The sequence below is a fragment of the Tasmannia lanceolata genome, unplaced genomic scaffold (genome assembly GCF_043159265.1).
Source record: "Tasmannia lanceolata isolate RefF3 unplaced genomic scaffold, GAP_Taslan_0.1 ptg000013l, whole genome shotgun sequence".
Classification (NCBI taxonomy): Eukaryota; Viridiplantae; Streptophyta; class Magnoliopsida; order Canellales; family Winteraceae; genus Tasmannia; species Tasmannia lanceolata.
The window spans coordinates 7189586-7211086 of record NW_027518690.1 but is presented as its reverse complement, the minus strand read 5'-3'; the positions used below and the strand labels follow the sequence as shown (position 1 = coordinate 7211086).

Genomic DNA, 21501 nt, shown 5'->3' with positions numbered 1-21501 from the left:
AAGATCCATGACCAATAATCATGAATCCGAGTTCGGTGGCCGGGCATCAAAATACACGCATATCCGAGTGCGTTTGGTACATCGGGGCACCAGAGTTTGTTAGGTCTGTTTTGAAAATTTACCCACGAACTAAGGTGGTGTTTTGGTCATTTCATTAGAGCCAAAATTTTGCCCAACATTTGGTGCTTCCTCTGTCTCTTTTTGTGTTATGGTTCCCGTTTTGCTAGAAATTCTCTGATTATTAACACTAACTAATACTATTACAAATTCTCTGCCTCATTCCCCAACCTCCCCATTTGCCTTCCTTCCAAAACAAGATGAGTCTTACGAGCTGTAACTCTTGCATGACCTCCTCCTATGATCTCCAAAAATGGAGTTCAAAACTCATTGAATTCCCCCATGTCTCCACCTCTCACCGCAATCTAATGCTCGATATCTTATCCTCAATTGATACCCATCTCGGCCCACAACTCCTCCCTTCTTCCATTCCCCCCGATCTCGCCTATTTCGAGAATGACTCAACAACTTCCCAAGGCGCCCTCGACATCAGACTCGGCCAAAAGGACTCCACGGTATTTATATTCCATCACCCATAAAAAAACCCAATTAAATATTTTTTATTTTTGTTCCTCTTATCTGATTTTTTTTTTTCCATTGGAAGAAAAATCAATCCAGTACGAGTTTTCTGATTTGTTTCTCTGGGTAAGCAAATCAGAACCCCAATTCAAGTTTTTTTTTTTTTTTCTGTTCCTCTATCTGATTGTTTACACTGATTTTCAACATGTTCAAGTTTTCTGATTTTGCTTCTCTATTTATATTCTATCCACCATCAAAACAAAAACCCAATTCAAGTTTTTTTCCCCTCTTATCTGAGCTTATACAGAGTGGTTTCCATCAGAAGAAAAACCCACTTCAAGTTCTCTGATTTTACAATCATTTTACATATGTTTTCATACTTTTAGATGAGTTTTGAGAGTGGTTGCATGTAGTTACCTCGTAGAGTACTGGTGAATTATAACTGAATTAGTCAACATGTATAGCAAGTAATGAAGTAGTCTCCTCGTAGAGTAGTGACAAGTAGCGTTTGGTGTTCAATTGAATTAGTTTCCTAGTGTGGAGTGTCATTGCCAAAATAAGGGGGAGTAGAAGTGTCATTACCAACATAGGGAGAGGAGAGAGGTGCAAAATCCCAAGACTCTACTAGCAAAAAACGACTTGCATGGGTAGACAAGGAGACAAAGGGGAGACAAAACAAATAGTCTCCAGGTAGTTTAAATTTAAACATGCCACCAAACACAACTCGTAGATGATGCGACACCCCAAAACCAGTCAAAACACCTAGTAAACCCCAGAAATTGTGTAACAATACAGACCCTAATAACGAGTTAGCAAATCCCTTTTGCGTAATCAATTTTTTTAATGAAGATACCAATTTCATTAAAAAATGGATTACAAGTTCACTTGGGGCAGTAAAGATTGCCCCAAGTAAAGTCAGTTGTTAGACGCTGCTGATTTGGCAAGATGATGAGCCAAATTGTTGGCGATTCAAGGAATGACGAAAAAAGAAAAACACCATACATGCACATATCTTTAATCTTGTCCATGAGATTGGCTAGTCTCCATGGGCCGTCGCAAAGTCCTTTGGCAATCTCTGTCGAAACAAAAAGGGCGGTCCAATGCACGAGACTCCCGCCCAATGTATGGCAATCTCTGTCAAATCAAATAAAAAACATAATTCAATTTTTTTTCTTTCTTTCTGTTCCTCTATAGTTGGTGATTCAAGGAATGAGAAAAAATGAAAAAACACCATACAAACACATATCTTTAATCTTGTCCATGAGATTGGGCACTCGCAAATCCATTTGGCGATCTCTCTCTAATCAAATAAAAATTCTAATTCAAGTTTTTTTTATTCTGCTCCTCTATCTGATTTTTAACAAATCGATTTCCATTCAGTTCAAGTTTTCTGATTTTGTGTCTCTTATCTAATTTATTACAGATCGATTTCATGGTGGGATATTGGACACATTGTGAGTTCCCATCTGAGTCTGCTTTTCTCAACTTCTTTTCCGATTGCGAGTCCCCATTTGAGTCTGAGTTCCCATCTGATTCTGTTTCCCTCCCATCTGAATCTGTTTATCTCAACATGACCACCCTGTTCGCGATCCTGAAACCCACCACCGATGCCCCACACCTCATCGTGGAATTCATCCAATACCATCCCAATTCTCTCATTCTCATCATGGATTTGATCCCACGGAAAGACCTTGTTCTTCATCCAGAATACCTCCAGATCTTCTACGAAGACACCCTGCTTGAAAAACATAGGCAGAAGTTAGAGAAGCTCCCCGAAAGCCAACCTTTCCTCTCTGCATCTCTTTATAACCGAAGCCATATGTCTCCCACTGCCATTTTAGTGCGCATAGACTGCGATGGAGACATGAAAGAGATGTTGAGGGACCATGTTGGGGTTGTTGTGAAGGATGTGCTAAGGATTTGGTTGGAGAATTGTGTTGGGAGAAGAGAAATTGGAGAGATTGAGAGGGAGATTTTGGTTAGGAGAGATAATTTTCTGAAGAGGTACCCGGTGTATATGGACATTGCTGACAACTTGCCGTTATTATTCAGCCCTGAAATTGCAAGACGGGTTACGGATGCTCTACTCAAAGTCTTCAGGAAATGCGGTAAGTAGGAGAAGAAATAACTCTAATAATGTTAGTTTGCTAAATGTACTGAGTTCTACATAATAATATCTATTGTTCTTTTTTTACTTCCATTTTAACTGACTGGGTTTGCGACACTGGATCTCCCATGGACAATTGTAAATATTTTTGGCTGTTCAATGCAGAATTATCCGTTTTTAGTTGTGATTGTTAGAATCATCTTTGGAGAGCCAACTATAGAATCATGTACTACAATTCATCTCATTATCGAGTATAGATATAGATCAAACTCTAGAAGAATGTGGCAGCCTATAAATTGTTTTTGATTATCCTTCACCATTAGGGTACTTTAATTTCTGCAAATAAAGAAAATTTATGAGCTTAGGGTAACCTGTTGATGCGGCAAAATGAGGCATACTCACATTATGTTATGTAACTCTTGAGCAGCTCGGGTTCTTTTACCCTGATGCTTTCCCTTCTAATCCCGTAGGGCCGTAGGGCTTTGTTGAATGATGTAAAAGGCTAATGGGGTAGGATGTAGAGAGGTTGAAGATAGAAAGATTGAAATAACAGAGAAAGCTATGAACAGGTTTGCTTTGCGGGAAAATTACCTCCAAAGACTTTTCATTCATTAATTCACACATTACTCAAAATACATAGTGATCCCACCTATAAAGGCTTTAAAATCTCAACATAACGAACTTCCTAAAGTCAAGCAACACTCAAAGACTTCTGATAACTCACTATACGGGCTTTAAAATCTCAACATAACTACTTCCTAAAGTCAAGCTACACTCGTAAGGCATCTATATCTAGACAAAGGATTATTGCCAATGCCACAGGTTTTTCCCATAAGGACGGTCCCATCTATTATCTTGGAGCTCCCATTTTCAAGGGAAGAATGAAGATAGAATACTTTGATAAGTTGATAGGAAAAGTTCAGAAAGAAGTGGAGGGATGGAACGCCAAACTTCTATCCAATGGAGGAATGCTCGTTCTTATCAACCATGTTCTGTCTAGTGTGCCCTTGTACATTTTGGCAGCATTAAGCTCACCTAAAACAGTCATCAAAAGAATAAATAGTATCATGGCCAATTTTTGGTGGGGTCATTCAGAATTTGGAAGAAAGCATCATTGGGTATCTTGGAGTGACATATGCAAACCTAAGAAGGAAGGAGGCCTAGGAACAAAATCGTTGTATGATTATTGTATTGCTTACAAGCTAAAATCATTTCATAAGCTCCATGAGAACACTACCCTTTGGAGCAAATTCATGAACTCTATCTACACCAAAGATAGTCATCTAAATGTTGTGCCTATTAGAAAGACAACATCTAGGCAATGGAGAGACATACTAGGAATCAGAGGAAAATGGCTAGAAAATAGTAGATGGCTTGTAGGGCATGGACAAATTCTTTTTTGGGCTAATAAATGGATAGGACATCAGCCCCTCATTGAATATATAGACAACAGAATAGGGATCAATATTAATACCAAGGTTTTGGAACTTCTTGATAATAATAAAAAACTGGAATTTGAGCCAAGTGAGGAACCTCCTTCCTCCCCAGGTATGCACACATATTCTCAGCACTCATATTCCTTTAAATGGTAGCAAAGATATGTTGGTATGGAGCCCATCCAAATGTGGAAAATTTCAGACTAAGACGGCATGGAAAGTTGTGCGTGAGTCAAGCTCAACTATCAATTGGGCGACTTATATATGGGATGAAATCCCTACCAAAATTAGTGTTCATATCTGGAAGACATTCAAGGAAGCAATAAGTGTAGATGCCAGAGTAAAAAGTGCTCATATCCCTTTCGCATCTATGTGTAATTGTTGCAAGCACCCAAAGAAGAAGACACAAATCACTTGTTTGTATGCGGTGACATGGCAACTGAAGTATGGAAGGCTTTTGCGTTAATATTTCAGATCGATTGTGATATTTGCTATACAGCACTTCATAGAGCCATGATATGGTTTCGCATGGCAAAGAAAAAAAAGATACAAGAACATGGGAGTCATTGTGAGAAGCATTCCCATGTTCATCATGTGGGAGCTACGGAAAGAAAGGTGCGTAAGGAGAGATGGGAAGGGAAAGCCAAGAGTGCTAATTACATTATTTGGAAAGTCAAAGAATGGATCACAGCATATGTAAGAAATTTACATTACATCCCAATAACAGTTTTGAATGTGAAGTTCTAAGATGGTTGGATATTACTCCCCAATGTCACAAAGGCAATAAAATTAGTCTTATTCAGTGGAGGAGGCCAGAAATAGGAAGGTTCAAGCTAAATGTTGATGGAGCATCTAAAAGTAATCTAGAAAAGTCGTGCGGAGGGGGCATTATTAGAAGTGATAAAGCAAAGATGTGTATGGCATTCTCACATTTTTATGGTGAAGGATCCAATATGCAAGCAGAAGGCAGGGCCCTTCTCCGGGGCGGAGCTAGGAATTTGCTCTAGGGTGGGCAGAGAATGATGGTTATATGATGATTAATACATTATTATAAAAAAAGATAAAAAATTGACATAAATTTCAATTCAAATTGTTTTTTATTTTTATTTTTAAAAAATATCATTCATATTTATTTGACCACCCCATTTAGTAATGAAAACACTCTAATTTTCTTTTGTTTAGCTTGGTATTGTAATAATTACTTTGAGTTTTTAGTTATGACATTTAAAAAAAAAAGAAAATTGGAACATGGAAATAGGATTCATGAATAGGAAAGGGGAGATTTTATGTGTTGTGTGGGCCGTGGGGTTAAAGTCCAGTATTTTTCAAGAAGTACGGTCAGGCGCACTTCATAAGATGATTCAAACCGCTTTTTTTGTTGAGTTAGGCCACAAAGTAAATAGGGTGTACCCCATATCCTAACTCTCCAATTTATAAAGTTTTCCATAATGGGCAGTCCCTCTACAAATGGGAGGGTTAGGGTATCCTATGGAGATTCTGTACGGGGACAACCTATTTATGTTGTGGCCTGACAAATGAACGGTTTAGTCCGTTTGGATCATCCTATGAAGCGTGCCCACTGTACTTTTTGTATCATCTTAATCTATGTGGCAGCAAAAAACAATATAAATGCCTCAAAAATAGGCAGTTAAATGCCTCCCAATCAAACATGTGAACCTAGCGAATGGGTTAAATGCCTCAAAAAAGCCTAGTTAGAGAGAATGCCGTAAACATGCCTTAAAAATAGGCATTTGAAAATAGAGGCGAAAGTTGTTATAAGGGATGCATTAAAGAAGAACTTAAATGCTTTAAAAATGCCTTAAAAGTAGCGATTTTGGAAACAATTGTGGTTAGCGATAAACTCGAATGGATAGCACTTTAAAGACGGGATTTTGATATTAAAGAGGGGCAAACTTTTAGGAAAAAAAATCAAAGAAAAAATATTCGGTAAAAATCCCCGCGGGGGGGGGGTGGTTACAATTACCCCCTGGCTCCGCCACTGGCCCTTCTAGAAGGATTAAGACTTGCTAAGTCTCTGGATATAAAACAACTTCAGATTGAATTTGATAGCAAAGTGCTAGTAGACATGGAATTCCTCCCTCATGCAAGAGCTTACCCCCACTATTTCTCATGAATATCGAAAGGGCAATCAAGTTGTAGATGCTTTGGCCAATGAAGCATTCCAAATTCAGACCAATCAATAATTCTTCTTTTGGAGTGATTTCCCTAAAGAGGCAAAAGGAGCAATGAGATGCGATACAGTGGGGATCCCTAGTCTCCATCTTAAGGGTTGATCTCGTTTCTTGCTTTTAAGTAAGCTTTAGACGTACATGTCCTCATTGTTTTGTAAGCATGTTTGGGCCTTGTTCTTTGGATTTTTCTAATAAAATTATCGGGTCCGTCCCAGGACCTCAGTGCAAAATTCCAGGTTAAAAAAAAAACAGAAGTCAAGCTACACTTAAAGACTTATGATAACTCACTATATCCATTTTTTATGTAGTGACACCCGGTGCTACTGACGATGGAATTGCTGAAGAACACCAGCGTCAAATGGACCGCCCGAAGAGAGTCCGGCGCTCCGAGCGGCTTCAAAAACAAGGCAAGAGAGCAATATAAAGACCCTAGTTCCGATTTGGCATGTGACTTGTCATTGCAGGCTAGAGTGATAGCTTTTTGACTAATCTCCTACATATGTTCTTACATCTGTTCTTGTGATCAGTGAGTGTTTTTCTTTATCCTTGTGGAATTTATGCAATTTCTTAATGTATAAAATTGATATGTAGGGAATTACATAGATTGATGCAGTGCCTTTCCGTTCAATTCATTTCCATTGAGTATAATGGAGCCTAGTCTGTGGTAGGTCCTTCACTGCTCCACATTAATCCTCAAGATAATGCGAATTTCATAGACCCAGATTTAAATAGTGCTATTATATCTGAGAGTGGAATTCCAATTAATCTGGCACCAACGAATTTCATTGCAATTGTTTTGATCTTGGGTTGAACCCAAGGAGATTCAAAGGAAGGTATCCCCACCATTGCAAATAACCGAACATCATTCCCATAAGAGGCAGGTCATTCTCTCCCCTCGCTTGTTTTGTGGTCATCTATTGAAGACAAAGTGTTCGTTTAAATGCTCTTCTCAGCCCACACTCTATTCAGGCCTGAGAACAACCATATTCCCATCCCACACAAGTCCTCTCTTTCAACTAGGAGAGCCACTCCAGAACCTTAAATTGGCAAAACAATTTCAGTATAGTCGAAGGGTTCTTGAAATAGTGGGTGTTTGGGTAATCAAGCTCCTTGACCGAGAGTTACCTAAGCCCTAAATTCAATTTAGTGGGAAAACCTGTTCTCTGAGCTCAACCCATGGCAGCCTAATACAAGCAGTTGGAAATCCCTTTTCGCAGAATTTTCTTTTCAACTCACAGAGAGTATCACAGCCATCCAAGATTGATAGATGCATACCTATTGAATTGGTAGCCAGGGTGTATGTGAGGCACATTTTCGGGTTAGTCCAGAGCTAATTCAGACCCTGTTATCTCTGACCCTGGAGTTGTTACCAAATTAACCCAATTTTATCATCTCAAGAATCATCAGTTGTTTGTACTTCGTTTGTTTCTTTGGTACAGCTTTTTTCCCCCTTTGAAAATCTTTTGGAACAGCTTCCCCACGTCTCATTATTACAACACACCTGGCTTCTGCCCCTACACTAATTGTTCAAAACTACTCCAATAAAATAACCAAGTAATCTCTAAAATCATACCAACTAGTAACCTGGCTACTAATCCACCCACATAAAATCCCTAGAATTACTCCAACTAATAACTTGGGTAAGTCATAGCCTTATTAAGATATGCACATGTGGATATCTAAGAGGATAACCTGTGCCCGTAACAAGTCCACCCATCTAAAGTTTACCCTTGCCCTCAAGGGCCAAATCTGTCGAACGTAGCCGCATTTCTTCCATATTTTCCAATGTGGCATCAGCAGGAGAGAGTCATTGCCAATGGATCGACACCTCTTGTTTATGCTTTCTTGTTCGTTGATCTAGAAACTCTTGCGGAATGATCACACTCATCGTGCAAAACCGGAAGAGATGCTTGAACTTGATCCTTCGTACCGAGTTGCTCCTTAATGTAAGACAGATGAAAAACTGGATGGATGACGACACCAAGTGGTAAATAAACTTATATGCTACAGCCCCAGTACATTGTAAAACTTGGAAAGGCCCATAAAAACATGGTGACAGTTTGGCATTCTTCCGGAAGGCGATAGATGATCGCCTATAAGTCTTTATGAGAGTTAGGGCATGTAGAAAAATAGATCTGATGAGGCTCTGAATCAAAATGCAACGGATAGGCTGTTTGGAGGCTGCTAAATGATCGGTACGATGTTTGGGGCTGAGATCAGAATCGAGAAAGGAGATTTTATTGGTCAAACTGTGGGTGGGGCACTTTCACAAAAAAGTGATATTATTCCCCTTGTTCTTACCTAGATGCATTGAATTGAAACAAAATTATTTTTATTGTTGTTCTAGTAGCAGTAGTTTCTTTGACTGCTTATCCAGTAATTGGTAAGACAGTACATGCCAAAGTTGGTCATGTTGTTCAAGTAGCTCTAGTTCTTCTTCCTTTTCTTTCTTAACTTAGGCATCCTCCTCATAATCATGTTCTACGAAGTTCTTTTAGTATTTGGTCCTTTTCTAGAGTTCTTTGTGAGCATTCTCAACTTTGTGTCATGCCAGAAATGTATGATAACAATGTTTGTGGGTATCTCCTAGATTCTGACTAGGGACTTCTTGGTAGAAGAGTGGATCAGCACATGGACCCATTTCACTCATTCCTTAGGACAGGAACTGGTGAAACACCGTAAATACATTTCGACCATTGATTTACTACCTCCGTTTGACCAACGGTTTGCAGATGGTGTGGAGAATTGAAGTTGAAATCAGTCCCTTTCAACCAACCGAAATATCTCATTCCAAAAGGCACTTGTGAACGTTGGATCACGATCATACACAATGGATTGCGACATAATGTAAGTTGTTTAAGGGTGTAAAATGAGAATGAAATGAGCATATTCAGAGAATCGGTCGACCACAACCTAAATTGTTGACCTTCCCATGGATATCTGTCAATAAAGTCCACAGATATACCCGCCCAAACCTGCGTGGGAATTGGCAATGGTTGTAACAGTCCTCCTTGGAACACATTCTCGGTCTTATGTTGTTGGCATGTGTCACAACAACGAATAAACTCCCTGATCTGTTATCTTATCACATTCTAGTAGAAGGTCGATCAAACCCTGTAGTGCCCTATAATTTATTTCTGAGTCTCGAAACTGATTACATCAAGAAGCACTTTGGCCATGACACTAGATCCAATTTTGAAAGATAAGAAGCACTCCTGTACTTTCCAATTTTGAAAGATAAGAATGCATCGAGTCACAGATATCAGTGTCTTGGTCAGGATGAACTAGACCAATGCCACCTTCAACAATCTTCACAACAGCAAGATCATTCATTGTGCCATCAAGACTAGGAGAGATGGTGATTGGGATTACCTTTGAATTGAGATGGGCAGTACCTGGCCTAACACCACTCCAAGCACTACATAAAGCATGCCACACTTAGATATCATCCAAGCCATAGTGACCCCATCTTGTATTGCCTTGTCGCAATCCTTCTCAGCTTGCTCAAGCTCAGTGGCTTTGGAGATTAGTATCTTCAGTCTCTTGGGATCAAATGATCGGGCCTAGGGACCCAACATAGTTCCCCCTCTGTACCTCCTGAACTTCTCACATTCCTCAAACCTATAAAACCTAGAAGTCATCTGTGTTACTCCCAAGACAAAGTTCTTCGTATCTTCAAATGGACTCTCACTATCTAGACTGATACTCCATGTGCACCAACCAAGCTTGTCTATCAGAGAAGGGGCTGAATTCTCTTCTAATAGCATAAATGTCTTGAGAGGGACCCTAACAGCACTATAAGCTTTCCTTCATTGAGTTGTAAGGATTGTCACCTATGTGAACTTAATCAATTTTTTTGAAAGATGTGTCTCTTACTTAACACTAGACGCTTTCAGCACATAGCATGACATGCCCATCAGTACCTAGAAGAAGGGAAGACCTGAACTTCCCTTCAATTAAGGGAAGGATCAGAACAGATGACCTTAATTAGAGGACATCTAGAAGCACCCATTGTGTCTCCATTTGCAAATCTGACCGACAATTCCCTACGCACATTGTAGACCACCTGTCTTAAATCTGATGACACTCACAAAGTTTCTACTGCTAAACTTACCCAAGGAGTTCATCAACCTATCAGATGGCTCCTCCTGACTGAATCCGAGGAACACACCCTAGTGTGATCTAGAGTTAACTGTCTGAAAGTGGGGAACTGGTGCGTCAGAACTTTGACAGAGAAGAAAAGCTACTAAAGGAAACATTGTCAGGAACTTCAGAGAGCAATACAATTCCATTGACACTAAATTTCCCACCTGATAATTCAAAAAAAACTATTCATATTTTTACTATTCATATTTTCAGCTTGGACAGTATCAAAAGCCAAATTCAACACCGAATTTGGAGGTGCCTTGGACAGAGGAAACAGAGGAATTACAGAGAGATGATAACATTAGAGTCCCAAATTCAATTCCAAAACTCAGAAACTTTTGTTGCTCCCTAGAACTAAGTGGAAAATGGATATGAGATTGCAAAGATACTTGAAATGAAATCCAAAATCCAATAATGCAAGCTATAGAAGTTGCCACCACTTAATTCAAAACAGAAGATTTTTCGATATAACTGTTCACAAACTTATGGTTTAACTATCACTTCCAAATCTGAGGTTGCAGAGAGGAATTGAAACATTAACTGAAGCATGCACTACAATGCAAATTTTGCCACAAGATAAGTGCAACACAAGTGACCCTTTTCAGATGTAACATAAGAATTCTTCTCACAAAGAACAAAAACTTTTCGTCCAGAAAAATTGACAATTAGGATAAAATTCCCACACAACTCCAGCCTAAAGTAAGCCTATTCCTTGTTTGAATGAGATTGAAGGTCTCAAACACATGACAGCAGAGTTAAGAATTGTGAACCTGCTACCATACCCATCTTGGTCGACCATCTCAACCTCCAGCCTAAAGTAAACCTACTCCTCATTTGAAACATCCTACTGATAAATCTATAAATATCTCTAAGTAATCCAGTGGAAATGTTATTTGGTCGAATCCTCAGAGATCTTAACTTCGATTGAAGGGATTGTGCTTGAGGAAAATGAATTCCAAATCTGAGGATTTTATGAATTTCTCTCAGATTTTGTTTGTTGCTTAGGTTCCCTATGTTAATGTGGACGAGATTCAGCTTTAAAAACTAGTTCAATTGAAGTTTTATGGCCCTCTGAAAGACCAAAATTCCTGCAATTCTTGAAGACTGGTCTGAGAATTAAATCCAGTTATGAGCCTGCTGATTAATAAAGAGTACTGAATCCAAAGACAATGATAACAGAATTTTGCTACAAAGGCTCTTGTATTTCCCTAGTGTTCTTGGCTGTTTGAAATCTAAGAATTCCCAGCTTCACAAAAGTTTCAGCAAGATCTGGGATTAAGGAGTGAATATTTGTGAATTTGCTACTTAATTTATCCCTGGACTTCAGCAAACCTAGAGCTTTAGAGGTTTGTGAATTTCCTGAGAGTTTACAGCAGAAACTTCCCTGTATCTTTTAATTTTCGGACACACTAGACCCTGAGAATTTCTTGTTTTAACCCAAACCCGCAAGCTTCACCTTTTCCCCTAAATGTAGGGGACTTTCATCTTCATATTAAAACAATCTTTAACTACTCCACAACCTTTAACCACCTCAACAAACCAAGAACCTCCATATTCCTTAACCACCCCAAGAAACCTCTTCTACCTTCACTAATTCCCCATTAATTCAATCAAATCCTTTCCTAATTCAGCCACCTTACCCTCCATCATAAGATTGATAAAAATTGTGCCCTTTTCATAGCCCTTTTAACGCTGGGGCAGATAGTGGAAAATAGGGATGTAACCGTTGATCTTTGTGATCGTGCGACATGCACCTCCATCACCTTTCAACCATTCTAACTACCCTCTTCCTTTCCTTTCTCTCTATTAACACCTTTAAACTTATGCTTCGCATCATTACTCTCAGGGCTGTGCATTATTCGGTTACAACCGAAATAACCGACCGAACCGAATTCGTTCGGTTATTTCGGTTCGGTTGGAATATCAATCGGTTTGGTTTCGGTTTTCATGGATGCCAAATTTCGGTTTTCGGTTTCGGTTTCGGTTTTGAGTGGAAACAATTCGGTTAACCGAAATAACCGAAATAATGATAAAAATCATTATTTTTTCAAAAAAAAGTGTGATACGGGCACTCCAAAGGATGATCAAAACCGTCCATTTGATTGATCACAACTTAATTAGGTTGTGCTCCAAAGATCACTTCGATTGGATGATCCTAGCCCTCCCATCGAAACCAAGATTTTGCATTTTCCCTCTTTTTTCCCACTATTCGGGTTATTCGGTTTATTCGGTTATACCTGAATAACCGAATTTTTAATCGGTTCGGTTTCGGTTCGGTTTTGAAATTTTTCGGTTCGGTTTCGGTTACCGAAATTTGATAACCGAAATAATTTCGGTTATCAAATTTCGGTTATTTCGGTTCGGTTATAACCGAATAACCACCCCTAATTACTCTGTGTTATTTGGTATCAAAGCTTCTGCTTCGCATGACTTCCCTACATTGTTTGGTGTCAGAGCTTCCTCTACCCATGCTACTCTTCATTATAACTTCATCGAATAGTGTAAAGGAATTTGGCATTGATTGACGACATTAATGTATGCTAATAATAAAGATCTGGGATTTAAGACCTAAGCGGGCCATGTGGGCAAAAGTTTTAAACTCGCTGTTTCTTATGGCCTTGCAAAAAAGGCCTTAAATCTCTTTGGCTTAGCAAGTGGTGCAAGACCCAATGACCTTTGGGGGTTTGTGAATTCTTATGATTTCTGATGTTAGCAGGATTCATGAAGCTAGAATAGAGAGCAATGAACTCTAATTCCCTTGCAGCTCAACTGATTAGAGAAAAAATATTTTCATAAGTAGTCGATATGGAAAGATCCTCCCCTGCATCAAGGATAAAAAAATTGGTGATATATGTATGATCATATCTTTTAGATCATATCTTTGAGATTGCTCATTGGTTAATCAGTAATGGTTATAGAACTGGGTTGGTCAGTCTTCTAGAGCTTGCACTCGAACGCCTCCACCTTGAAATTCTCTGCTTTGATCTCCTTGTTTGGTCTAATGCTCAAGGAGATACCTTATTTGTTCAGCAAACTTATAACTTAATGAGGTTCCAAGCATCTAAACTTTGGTGGCATGAGTTCGTTTGGAGCAGTTTCATCCCCATTAGGGGCTTCATTTATTGGGGAGCTCTTCTCAATCATTCCCTTACAGATCTCAGGCTCAAATCAAAGAATTCCAAGCTGGCCCCAAGATACTCATTCTTTAAAAGTAATAAAGAAACTGAATTCCATCTTTTCTACTCCTAGCCAATTTTGGAGTCTATCTAGACAAGCCTATTTTGGGATTAAGCCCCTTCCTCTCGAAAACTTACAAAGTGTCCTTGGTTCCAGGTTTTCTACTTGCAAATCCAACCAACAGGTAAAGCATTCGGATCTGCGATGCTCTGTTATCTTTGAAAAAAGAACATGGGTAGGAGTAGAAAAGATGGAATCCAGTTTCTTCATTCCTTAATATAGAGTGAGCATCTCATGGCTAGGATTGAGGCCAAATTCAGGGTATTAACCTATCTCTGTTACCATTCCAAAAAAAAAAAAACCCATCTCTGTTCAAGAACATCAAGAAGGTTAATTCTCAAGGGAGTTTCTTGATCACTTCCCATCATGGGATCCAAGGACTCAACTTGGCCTTCTTTGCAATTATAATTCAATGAAATGACCATCAGATATTTCATAGTTGGAAGATGAATAAATAAGGAATATTATATATGGCCATTGAAGAGAGTGGGCATAGCAAAACCAAGAAAACGCGATACATGACCAAGGCATGCTTAAAATCACAAAACTGAATATGAAGATGGCTTAAACCAATTGATAGTGAGTAGAGAGAGTTTCTGGGAATCACTGAGTTTTCTCCCAAACACAGTAATCGTTCCCAGACATAGCGATGTGGAAGTTGGAGGGAACAAGGTTGCCAACAGAATACCTTGGCCCGATCTTGGCAATGATTTTCTCATCGATCGCAGCCAAATAGAGGTCAGGATCGGAGGCTATGATGCGCAATGAGCTATTTGGTCGAATGCCATTTCTGGATCTGATTGAAACTAACATACTGATCTGATCCTTAAGCCCCCAATCGAAGAAGTGATCGTAGAACTGCAGAAGAGAAGATATCAAAGCTTTTTAGTTAATAGCTATAGCATTTTTCCTTCTTGATAAGAAATTAACAGAAAAGAAAGACCATGGATCCTCTATGACTAAAGGTTTTGAGAGAATCTCATCTTTTTTCTAAAGTGTAAGACAAATGAGCCATTTTGAAATGTAAAAGTGGGCATAAAGTCTGTTTTACGCCCATTTTATGTCGAAAGAAACAAAGCCTAAAGGAAACTCTTGTATCAGAAACATTCTGAGAACTTTGGATGAAATTTTTTGAGACTTTATACGAACTTAGATGTTTACTATGTAAGATGTTTACTATGTAAGACTATTATGTCTTTATGCATTTTCTTATCCGATGTTTCCAGCTAAAATGACAAGAGGCCCTATTTCATAAGCAAAAATGACCAGAACAACAAGGGCAATTCAATCCAGTGTCTTTTAACTCACTGAGTCAATCATCAACTCGCTTGAGTCAACCTCGGTTTTAATTATCCATGTTCTCTTAAGTGTCTAAGTTTTGACATATTAAGCCGATTGAAACTCCTTTGACTCATCCGAGTAAATGAAAAATTGTCTGCATCAATCCTCGACTCGCTCGAGTTGACTCCCTTTTACCTTGGCCCAAGTTAAGAGTCCAAGTTTTTAAACACTACTATGTTGGCAGAAAATCACAATAGAAGCAATAAAACCTTACTATGGAGGGAATTCCCGGATGAGTGAGGATATATACATATCCTTGCATGACTTTGTCCGATGGAAACGGCCAAATCTTTTGTGTTGACCCGGTGTCATGGTTGTCCACAAATGTGACACTCTTTTCGGGCCACAACCCGATCATTCCGGGCGCCCTTGCAGCCGAGTCGTTCATCCTCCACAGCTCCCCTACCACCGCAGCTTGGAGGATACCCTTTGTTGTAAAATCAAAGGCGGTCGGTGCACCACCAGCTGCTCGAACCCACTCCATGAGCTCACGCCGGTGCGAGTCCTGGTCATATTCCAGCTTCCCATCTTTATCATAAGCAAGAGAAGTCCAAATCTCCCCAACCACGAATTCAGGTTTGCCCCGCTCGATATAAACCTGTTTAAGTATAAATGATTAAATAACACCAACTCTTAGAGCTAAAGCTTTTGGAGTAATTGGTTCTTTCACATGGTATTTGAATTTTGAGCTAAGGTCCTGGGTTCAAAAATCATTAACTCCTTGATATTAAAAAAAGTGGAAATGATATCAGCACAACCACATTTTGTTATTTTCACTAACCAATCTATCTTGTCTTTTAGTATTTAAAGAGCTATTAAAAGGTTATTGCATTTCAAAAGCTCTCAAAAACCAAATAAAGAAAAAGACAGTTGGATCGATGCAAATATCAAAATATGATTGTGCTGATAACATTTCCCTCAAAAAATCTACCAGCACGGCGAACCAAAAAGAGGGGCCACACGTGAGGAGAGTGTTATAGATGATTAAATGGAGGAAATCTAGGCTCCCGGTGCCCTTGCAAAAAAGGGGGCAAACAGCGCCTACAATGATCAAATCACATTTAAGATGGAATTTAAAGTTAGATAAATTACTTTAGTGGAATTTGACCGACAGGGACGCCCTTGCAATTTGCTCCTTTTTTGCAAGGGCGCCTTTGAATCTAGCATTCCTCGATTAAATAACACCAACTCCAAGCCTTATTCTTTTAAGATTATGCCAACCGATAGCAGCCTAAAACCAGTAATTGGACTCAAATTAACGTTTAATTTTGAATCGAATAATTGGTTTTGGACTCACAATCCGTTGGCATGATCTCAAACGAACAAGGCCTAAGAGTTTTAGCTTTTGGAGTAATTGGATGTTTCACAAAACCTTTGCAATATCGGCGGAATAGCCCCTGGCAAAATCTAAGCGCCACCCTTTGAAACCGATTTCATTCTTTAGCCAATTCAGCCAATCTGATAGTTCTCTCTGGACCCTTGGATTGATATGGTCTATGTCCGGAGCGCCATCAAATCTGGCGCCAGTGTCGGGATTTCCGGTGCCGTCGGAATAAGCGGTGTCATCACTGCAAATCATGGTTGGCCCCCAGTCTAGACGATCATCTTGAGTTCCTCCTTCAAAAATGCACCATATCCCTCTCCCATCCTTCTTCTCTGCAGTTCTATGGTTTATTACTACATCTGCAATGCATTTGATTCCCTTTTGGTTGAATGCCATTATCAATCTCTTCAATTCCTCCTCATTTCCATAGCTTGATGCATTGAGATCATACAGTCTTCCTGGAAGATAGCCTGAGGAATAGAAGTAATAATGTTTAGTATTACGTTTTTTTTTTTTTGGTTTAAGGGGGTCATGGCTAATATGCTGCACTTTGTTTTCTATCCAACAACATTAATATAAATACCTTAGCTAAATCTAATTAGGGTTTAGGTTATTTTGCATGAGTACGGGTACGAATGTCAGAATTCGACATGGGTATCAAGTGTCGGAATCGGCAAAGCTCAAAAAGAAAGATCCGTGTATTCACCAAAATATTTTAATTAATTTTGAAATTTTAATTATAGTAAATAATAGATTAAAATTTTTAGTACGTTTGAGTAAATATAATATTTTATTTTCATATAAAAAATATTAAAAACATACTATTATGATGTATAAAACTTAAAACATGCAGTAATTGCAAGATTGTGGTAGTAAGGGAAAAAAAAAGAGATAATGAATCCTAAAATATTGGAATCCGAGACGTGTCCGATACTGATTCTTCGCCCATTCTGAGGAATCCCTGTAACAGCTATCTTCTTCACCCAAGACAATACTATCTCAGGTAGAGAAGAAAAAAACATGCCACAAATAGATACAGTATTACAATGAATTGCATCTTTCACCTCTCAAATGGGGGGAGCAAAAACCTAAATTATAAGTTCAATCATAATTTAAAAATCTTTATCTTTTTTCTTCTTTTTTTTCGAAAAATCTTTACCTTTATCTTAAGAAAGCATGATAGTTAGACATTGGGGTGGCGAAACATGACACCATACACTTATTCTTCACCATTAGAACCATAATTTATTAATTTGGGTTAATTTTCGAGTTGCGATTTGGTTGAGTTGATTAATTACAAATATAAAATACTACACCCTAAAAAGTCATTAATCATAATGTAATATGTGAGGACCTCTTCGGTCATGGACTCATTGTGATACAATGTGGCGCGCCCACCGTGGATGGCCCTATATTTCGTTCATTCGGACCGATGATCGCAGATATGTCGAATGACGATGATCCGGAAGTCCTTATTAGTAAATTTTGTCCGCTCACGGACCGTGTTCAAAGACTAAAAATACATTTAATTAGATGTTAAGATTTAAGAATAACATATTAGCCTTCTCAGGCAACATTGGGATTGTGGATCGACTCCAATGAGGTGGAGATAATTAATAGGCACTCGTCAAGAATTAAAGTTGATTGATCATAACATCCTTGATCAGATTACAGCGGAAAGAATCCACTTTATGCGATAAAATGGTTGAAGGGTACTCTCCTACATCCTTGGCGGTTCGCACAATGGATTAATGAGATTATAGATCGAGTAGAGGGATCCTCCATTTCTTTCCATCACGTAAGAAGATCGGCGAACAGCAATGTGGATAGAGATCCTAGCGAGGCATTGGTAATGTTTGATTTTCTCTCTCTTGATGTGTGTTGTCTAGTACTTTCTATCACCTGGTTCTTATTTTATTTTAACCTAACTCTTTATCATTAAAAAGTATCAAATTAGCATGCTCTCAGGCTGCTAGAGATTCAACATAGGGCTTATTAAATGGACGGTCCTGATCAACCAACGGTGGGGAAAATTATAATATAAGAAGGATAACAGCCCTAGAGACATTGATCCTCTAATTATTTTTCTATATGGGGTTGTTTGGATGTACGGAAAATTTTCATTGGATCATTGTTTTTTTCATGGTAGATAAATTTTCTAGCATTTGGTAAACACATCTTTCATGTATTTTTTTCCAAAATCAGAAGATTTAAAGGAAAGTTGAAAACCTACAAGAAATATTTTCCATGGAAAAAAAAATTTGGGTTTTTCAGCAGAAGAAGTCTTCTACTTTGCTTTATTTTAAAAAAAAAATCTTCTAGTTTGAAAATTTGTAAATATAGTCATCAAGTTTGACTCAATTTTGCAAATCGCGTCATGCCATCAATTTGTGACCAAAATACCCGTGTAGATATTTTTCCCTGAGAAAAAGACCAAAATGCCCATGATGGTCAGTGATAAGTTTTAAATCATAAGAGTGGGAATATCATCTCCATATATACTAGCATTCTTGGTCCATTCTATAAACAAATTAATGAGCCCACCCTCTCAAAACCGAAAACATGATATGTAAAATTGTGGGGCCCAATCTATACATGGGTTCTGGTGGAGATTGTGGGACCTAGTCAGGCAAAACATGAGGCAAAATGATGGGCCCCAATTAATGCATGAGTTTGAGTCAAGTTGGTGGGATCCACCTTATCAAAACATATCACTCAGCATTACATGTATTTTACTCTTTTTACATGGTAATTTTCTTCTTTAATTTCACATATAAGGGTATTTTAGTCTTTTGCAAAAAAAATCTAACATGGGTATTTTGGTCACCAGACCTGATTGGCAAAATTGACTCCAAGTTGAAGAATCTTTTTGCAAATAAAGCAAAGTGGAAGACTTCTTTAGTAAAAACCTTCAAAATAATTTCCAAGACTCTTCTTCATGATCTCTTTTATCCTGCATACTGGCTATCAGAGACTTCAATCTAAATTGTAATTCTCATTGGGGCACAGTGTAAATAGGTTGTGCCCCAAAAGTCATATCCATAGGATGATTCAAACCGTCCATAATGTGCAGTCCTAACCCTCCATAAGATCGGAGGGTCAGGATCATCCTATTGATATGATTTTTGGGACACAGCCTATTTGCGTTGTGGCCATACAAATGGACCGTTTGGATCATCCTATGAAGTGGGCCGTACCGTACTTTTCGAAAAAATACAGGTTTATATTGGAGTGTTAGGATCATGCTATGGATATTTATTTTGGGGCACAACCTATTTAAGCAGTGGCCGAACAAATGGACGGTTTGGATCATCCTATGGAATGGGCCTACCGTACATTTAAAAAAAGCCACCCATCATATAATTTCTCAATCTTTCGGTTTTCCAAAACACAAGCAATAATCAGAAACTGACCTTGGGGTGCAGCAGAATGTGAGGAAGGAGGCAACCAAACATGTGTAATCCCAGCCTGATCTAGTTCTGAGACATGTTTTCCAAGAAATTCATACAATTTCTCTTCCTTGTTCCATGACTCCCAATTAAAACCCTGAAAGCAAAAGGTCATGAACCTTAAAAAAAGACCCAAGAAATAAGAAACACGGATAAAGGCAAATGAATGGGTTTTTTACATACCTGAAATAAGATCTGTGATAGTGTGAAGGTGGATTGGAGTGAGAAGAAAACTATCAAGACAAGAAGCTTCATCTCCTTGTTGAAGGGCTTAAAAATATATTTTCCTCTCTCAATTTCAGAAGGCTTTCTCGATTTAACATATTTAGGAAGGAATTCATTGACTGGATGACATTTATATGAGACAGGTTTTTGTACATGTCTGTACATAGGACAAGCAAACGTATAACACATTGCTTGGACTTTATTCAAAGGAAGAAAACTAAGGTGTTTGGATTCTCATTTTCTAGAGAAAAGTAAGGATAGGCACAAGTGCAAGTGGGAACCACTTAGGTCATGTTCATTGGATTTTGTGAATTGATTTTGAGTCCAAGACTGATTATTAGTATAAAATTAAACTCTATAATGGGATTATTAGGATTCTACCGAGGGGTGGTATTCTGATTCCGCCCCAATTGGAATGAATTTTTTTGTTTAAAATTTTTTGAATTAATTTTTGTTAGGAAAATGGTATGGTAACCGAGAGTAAGAATGAGATAAACCAACAAAGAAAATGTGCCCGAGTGTGCAAAAGAAATCATTTTTTTTCTTTTTTTCCATTCTGATTGAATGGGAATCGTAATATGATGCCGATTCTGATTCATAATTCCAAAATCTGCACAAATAAAATGGTTAGAATTGTTCAATGTACAGAATTTTCAATGGGAAACCCAATGTAGAGACTGGCGGTAATGGATGGCCCAACAATTTATTCATACGTGGGCATGTATTTCCACGAATTTTGTATAATCCAAATCATTCATTTCTTAGTCCCGGTGTAGAGAGGCCCTGCCCCATAGGATGATCCCTTGCTCAAAAAGTTCACAATACAATGGTATAGAAGCCTCAACAAATCGAAGGGTTAGGATCATCCTTTGGAGAAGATTTTGGGACTGCGATGTGCACACTTATTTCTTCATGTAATAGATTAGGAGACAAAAGCATATGCATGAGCCACACTTGTTTGGTGATCCAAACCGTACACTTCTTCAACCTCGCCATAGGCCATGATCCAAAATTCTAGTACATCAAGCTACCCGAACCCTTCACCGTCAATTTTACATTTCATAATCGACAAATGGATATAAGAAAAACTTTAAGGGGCCGTTTGGATACGTGGATTTTAGAATCCATGTTTTTAGTTTGAAAACAGTGTAAAAGAGAGTTCATGATCAAGCTACTGTATGCTGTCCTAATAGTGTTTCTTGGATTTTAAGTGAGAAATCCAAGTTGTAGAAATCTCTCCCGCATCCTGAGATTTCTAAAACCTGGAAACATGGGATGATCTGCTACTCTCTTGCTAACGGAAAGAAGGGCGGGAAGTCAGAAAATGATGGCTGGTTCGCTTCTTCTCTTGTCTCTTATCTAAAATTTTGAAGAAATCCCGGATTCTAAAATCCGCGTATGGATACATGAATTTCAGAATCCAGGTTTTAGTTAGAAAGTTGTGTAAGATTCTGGATTTTACAATGGA

At 38.5% G+C, this 21501-nt stretch overlaps 2 protein-coding genes and 1 pseudogene across 2 annotated transcripts; 1 reads left to right on the top strand and 2 right to left on the bottom strand.

Annotated features, from left to right (window-relative positions):
- The first annotated feature begins 239 nt into the window (after positions 1-239).
- Positions 240-6923, top strand: LOC143889650 (red chlorophyll catabolite reductase-like). Its single transcript, XM_077393932.1, has 3 exons — positions 240-572; positions 2000-2684; positions 6620-6923. The coding sequence occupies exons 1-3, from the start codon at positions 318-320 to the stop codon at positions 6733-6735; spliced, it is 1056 nt and encodes a 351-aa protein (XP_077250047.1). The 5' UTR covers positions 240-317; the 3' UTR covers positions 6736-6923.
- Positions 6924-9494: 2571 nt separating this feature from the next.
- On the bottom strand, positions 9495-12313 carry LOC143890645 (stachyose synthase pseudogene; annotated as a pseudogene).
- A 1828-nt stretch (positions 12314-14141) lies between these two features.
- LOC143890750 (alpha-amylase-like) lies at positions 14142-20205 on the bottom strand. The gene is made up of 5 exons (XM_077395433.1): positions 19992-20205; positions 19773-19905; positions 16408-16829; positions 15250-15633; positions 14142-14552 (listed from the first exon to the last, which is right to left on the bottom strand). The coding sequence occupies exons 1-5, from the start codon at positions 20196-20198 to the stop codon at positions 14298-14300; spliced, it is 1401 nt and encodes a 466-aa protein (XP_077251548.1). The 5' UTR covers positions 20199-20205; the 3' UTR covers positions 14142-14297.
- Positions 20206-21501: the final 1296 nt, after the last annotated feature.